Source organism: Pseudopodoces humilis, chromosome 18 (assembly GCF_049639895.1).
Source record: "Pseudopodoces humilis isolate 2021_Gansu_Grassland_sample_001 chromosome 18, ASM4963989v1, whole genome shotgun sequence".
NCBI lineage: Eukaryota > Metazoa > Chordata > Aves > Passeriformes > Paridae > Pseudopodoces > Pseudopodoces humilis.
Genome location: NC_142217.1, coordinates 18,117,060 through 18,122,542, shown reverse-complemented (window position 1 = coordinate 18,122,542; position 5,483 = coordinate 18,117,060). Strand labels below are relative to the sequence as shown.

The 5,483-nt window shown below is 44.7% G+C and overlaps 1 protein-coding gene across 4 annotated transcripts; it reads right to left on the bottom strand.

The window, feature by feature from the left end:
- Window positions 1–6: 6 nt before the first annotated feature.
- On the bottom strand, window positions 7–3,014 carry LOC148182945 (uncharacterized). 4 transcript variants are annotated; one of them, XM_088064085.1, is made up of 3 exons: window positions 1,894–3,014; window positions 642–786; window positions 7–353 (listed from the first exon to the last, which is right to left on the bottom strand). In XM_088064085.1, the coding sequence occupies exon 1, from the start codon at window positions 3,003–3,005 to the stop codon at window positions 2,412–2,414; it is 594 nt and encodes a 197-aa protein (XP_087920211.1). In that variant the 5' UTR covers window positions 3,006–3,014; the 3' UTR covers window positions 7–353; window positions 642–786; window positions 1,894–2,411. The 4 variants fall into 4 exon arrangements, with proteins under 4 accessions (XP_087920211.1, XP_087920213.1, XP_087920212.1 ...); XM_088064087.1 differs by having other exon boundaries at window positions 642–762; XM_088064086.1 differs by lacking the exon at window positions 7–353 and adding an exon at window positions 984–1,110 and having other exon boundaries at window positions 641–762.
- Between the last annotated feature and the right edge of the window lie 2,469 nt (window positions 3,015–5,483).

Below are 5,483 nucleotides of genomic sequence, written 5' to 3'. Positions count from 1 at the left end.
GGGAACAGAAAGGTGCTCAAGGCTATCTGCTCTTAGGTTTTAGCACTGTGACCTTTACCTTAACTTACAGGTTAAGTGTTTCTGACAGTGTAAATCCCTTTTGTTTTGATTTTAACAGAGTACAAGAATTCAGTGATGAAGTAACAGTGGCATACAGCCTTTAATTTCCCCTAGTCTTCTCACCCAGCAACGAGGTCTCACAACAACAATACAACAATCAATAGTTATAGAAGGTAACTCACTGTGCTGAAGAGTTCTTCAGAAGGATGGGAGCCACAATTGAGGCAGATCCTTGGACAGACAAGCCAGAGGCGTTTAGGCCTCGTGTTTCCTTGTTACCCCAGAACCAGCCCCTAAAGGGGAACACAAAGTTCACAGGCTTCTCTTTGAAATTAACGCCACATAAAGAACAAAACATCCTAAAAAAGCTACCTATCATACAAATAAACCAGCTAGCTTCTTTATGCTGCTTTTCTGTGGAGCCACAACTTCACAGATGTAGATCTTGTTCTATCAATACAATGTTTTATTATTGCTGGGCTTGTTGAAATCAGAGTGAACTCCAAGCACCCAGATATTCACAGCAGGCAAACATCTCTCTGAATACAACTGAAAAGGCCAGAAGGGCTGCTCCATGTTACCTGTGATAGCCACGTTTGTCTCTGGAGGACATGAGGTGATCAATGCACGGCCTTGAGTCTATTTTTTTTCCCCCTGTGTTCCTCCTTTCCATCCTTCTGCATAGCCTTGTAGCACATAAATCTGTTCAATAAAGGGCCCAGCTGACTGTGAGCAGAAGGCAAAGCAGAGGATTTGTCAGCATGAAAACCCACACGGCAAAGATGAACGAGCATCAGTGGCAGTTAAAAATCTGCTAGAAATGCTAATATCACCCTACCCTCTCTTCCCTGTTTTCCATGTACAAAAGGAAAGGAAGTTGTGTGTGAGCCAGAAAAGCTAAAAGGGTCGGGCAATGTGCTCACCTGCCATCCCACGCAGCACGGTGTGACTTCATGCACCAAACACAAGGGAATCGTTGCCAGCTGGGCAATAGACACCACGAAGCACACAGGTTCTCAGTGCTGTCAGCAGCTGCAAGGGGAGGATTGCCTCCGAGAAACATACCAAAACAATGAAAATAAAAAAAAAAATAAATTAACATCTATTTTCACCACACATGTTTAAATTTATATACTGTATTCATTTATATATGACATGCAACATATAAAGTACCAAAATCTATTATTTTAACATGTATACGTATATTATTATATATTAAATATATTATATACATTTTAATTATAGATATTTATTATATATATATAAAATAGATATATTTAATAAATACATATAATAGATAGATTAAACATAAATCTGTTTGTATATATTGGCATTACTTATATTTCTTTACTTTTCTGGGTGCACATACATCTATATCTTTATATATTTAATATACATTTCTATGTTTTTATTTTTGTAGTATTTATTTAAAAGCCCCGCCGCTAACCTAATAAAAACCAAACAGTCCCTTCATCTTAAACGGTATTTAAAAATCTTTTAATATATATTTTTTATCATATTTATATACCTTGTTGATATACATAACACATAACATATCCTAAAATATATCATATTACCATCTATACGTACAGATATCATATTATAGATTATAAATCAATATATATGTATATATTTCTATTACTTATTTTTACTTATTTTTACGCCTACATATATATATATATATTTCTCTATACCTTTATATATTAATTCTTTAAATATTTATTTTTATTTTTCTTATTTATTTAAAAATCCTGCCTCTAACTAAATCAAAACCAAGCAGCCCCTTTATCTTCAATATTTTTTAGTATCTATTTTGATCATCTTTATACTTACAGGTATATAGTGGGTTGATAACGTCCCCCAGCCCCGCCCGCCGCTCTCACCATGCCGGCACACAGAGCAGCCGCCTCCTCGGGCCCCTTTGGTCCCAGCGCCGGGGAGCGACCGTTCGGGCCCGATGCCATTGGGGTTTCCGCCATTTCCCCGGGCCGGGGGGGAGAGAAGCGAGCGAGAGGAGCGGGGGCCACGTACGGCTCGTCGCGAGTGCCATAACCCCGAGAACGCGGCCGCGGCAAGGACCCCGGCAGAGAGAGGCGTCTTCACCGCTGCCTGTCGGCGCCCGGCCGGCTCGCGCCCGGCCCCGGCGCCGCTGAGCGCACAGCCCGTGTCCGCACGGCCGGAAAAGCCGCGGAAAATTGCGCCGGAGCGGCGTCGGCGTCGGGGTGTTTGTCAGGCAGTCGAGCGAAGGCACCCACCGCCCGGGGTCCTTGCGTTTTCCCGCCTTTTTGGCCGCCATCCTTGGAAGGTCAAGCCGGCCACGACCGGGCAGCCATATTGTGCGTGGCGTGACGTCACTTCCGCCCTTCCTCGCCGCCATCTTTGTTGTGGCTGAAGCCACTTCCGGCCGAGCGGCCATCTTTGTTGTGGGCAAAATTAAGGCACCCGCTGCTCTCAGCGCGTCTGTCTAACTTACTTGCCTGAACGAAAAACCTGCCGACGCCGACCGACTCCGAGCACTCCGCCCGATTTTCCGCCGCCTTTCCCGGAGTGAGGATGATGGCGGCGGGGCTCAGCGGCTCCGTAGCTGTGTGGCGGCCGCGCCTGCGGCGGCAGGCACTGGAGTCAACGCCTCTGCCGGGGTCCTCCCGGCCGGCTCCTGCTGCGGGGGGGGACCCGACGCGGCTCGGCTCGCTTCGGCTCTTTCCGGCCCGCTTCGGCTCGGCTCGGCCCCGCCCGCTTCGGCTCCGCTCGGCCCCGCTCGGCTCGGCTCGGAGCACAGCTGCAGTACCGCTCTGTGCCCACAAGGCGGCAGCACTGCCGCAGAGCTCAGCCCGGGGCTGGGCGGGGCGCGCCCCCGCACGTGCAGAGAAGCGAGGCAAGAAACAACGCGTGCAACCCCCTTCCAAAAACTCTTCTCCAAGGAACGCCCCAAAAAACCCCGCCATCGAAACTTAGCAAGCCCTGCCTCTAACCAAATAAAAAACAAAATACCCCTTCATTTAAATGTATTTAATATTTATTTCTATCATATTGAACTTCTTTATTTATACACATAGATATAATGCATAATCAATATAAAAATATATTAACGTCTATCCATATATTTTTCATATTGAATATTAATCTACTTGTATATATTTGTTACTAGTATTTATTTCTTTTTTATGTCTATATATACATATCTCCCTATATTTATATCTTTATTATAGATTTCTATATTTTCATTTCTATATTATTTATTTAAAAGCCCTGCCTGTAACCAAATAAAAAAAACAATCCCCTTCACCTTAAATGGTTATTTAATTATTTTTAATGCTTATTTTTATCAAATTTATATTCATATTTATATACTATATTGAACTAGCCCAGGGGCACCGGGACTGGCCCAAAGGGACCCCGGTGGTGCCCGAGCCCCGCGCCCGGAGCGGGCGGAGCGGCCGGGACGGACACAGCTCCGCACCGCGGCTCCCGCCTGCCGGCCCGGCAGAGCTCGCCCCGCCTCAGCGCGGCTCTGCCGCTCCCCGAGGGCTGCCCAGCCGCCAAATTCCCGCTGCACCTCAGCAATTCCCCGGGGAATGCCAGGAGTGCTCCCGTGCAAGACGTTTGGTGCCAGGGGGCAGAAGCGCTCTCAAAAGCAGCGGCACAGCCCGATGTAAAGCCGCTGATAAACGTGTGCTCCACCCTTCAATTTAATCCCCTACAACAGCAGAAGAGGAGAGATTTTCCTCGAATTAAATTGCTCAAATGACAGGAAAAGGGGGATTTTTACCACAATCCAAACCCTTATAAAGGGCAGACAACAGGGCTTCTTCCTCAGTTTAAACCACAGGATGATGACAATGAGGGAGGTACCCTCAAATCAAACCCATTATATGGCATCAATATTTTTCCCCTTCCAATTAAAATCGACCGAAGGGATTCCCTGTCAACTGATATACCTAACACCTGTAAAAAGGCAGGTTTTCCTTCTATCTGTACCCTCAAAATCACAGGTGAAAGGGGACTCCCCCCAGTTTAAACACAGACAATAACGGAGGAGCAGTTTCTTCCCTCAATTTTAACTCCTTTTATCCTGATAGCTCCTATTTATTTTTTTTTTAAGGGAACTGGGGAGAGAATGCCAAAATGAAATCAAAAGGTGGAAGAAGAAAAGTCCCCCCTTGCAAATCCACGCTGGCTCATCTGCTGTTTATTGGCACAAAGGTTTGTCCCTCAACACCTCCTTTAAGCAATGCTCCACATCCAAGTGCATCCAGGTGATCCCCCAGACCCTACGAGATGCTCCCAACATCGTTCCATGACACACCTCAGGGAGCCCACCATAAACCCCTCTCCTCCAGCTGCTCCATACCTAAGTGAGCTGAGAGAAACCCTCCCCCTAAAACATCCCCAGGCAGGACCTGCTCCCTCCTCATCATTGCTGCTCACACCTGGGGCTTCCCTGAGCCCTCATCATCCTCACAGCTCAGTTTGTGCTGTTGCCACCCCAAAAGCCAGGGCAGGGGCAGAATGAACTTGTTGCTCATTCCCTGCACCTGACACACTGGGGCACCAGGCTTTCCTCGCTATGGATGAGGACACCTCTCCCCCTCCAGGTGCCCAAGGCTGAAAATGGAATTCCACCTCCACAATTCCATGTGTTTGAGTTTCATAATTCCCAATGTAATTCCCCATGGGTCATAAGCCATCACCTCCAATTTTTCCTCTAGAATCACTGCTGACTTGCCTTTCTGTGGAAGTGTTTGACACATCAGTGCAGAGTTCAGGGGCTCGTTTATGGCTTATCCTGACGAGCACAAATGAAATCCAAACACCCAGAATTAGAGGGAAATATGGATAAAGATAAGAAGTCCTCCTCTTCCCTGCAACTCCCTGGCATTGTCCTCCAACTTGTGACCCTTTACCTTTGACCCTGACCATTGACCTTTTACTCTTAACCTCTGAATTTTGACCCTTGACTCTTGACTTTAGCTCTCTGAAATTTGATTCCCTGATAATTGACCTTGAACCACATAACCTTGGAAAATTAACCCATAACATTGGACCTTGGACCTTTACTCTTGATCTTTGAACCCTGACCATGTGACCCTTGAAGTTTGAATCCCTGACTTTTCACTTTAACCATTGACCCCTGATTGCTGAGCTTTTGCCCTTGACCTCAGCCCTTTAATATTAAAGCACTATATTTTAATAATTTTTTTAAACTTAGATTTATAGTAATTTATATTTTATACATATTCTTATATATAATATAGATTATACTACAATAACATACATAATATTACTTATATTTTGTGTGCATATTTATTTACGTCTATATTATAGATTTTCTATTGATATATGTATTTCTATTTTTAAATTTATAAATTTATTATGAATTTATATATTTCTCTTTATATTTTTCTATTTTTATCATTTTTTTT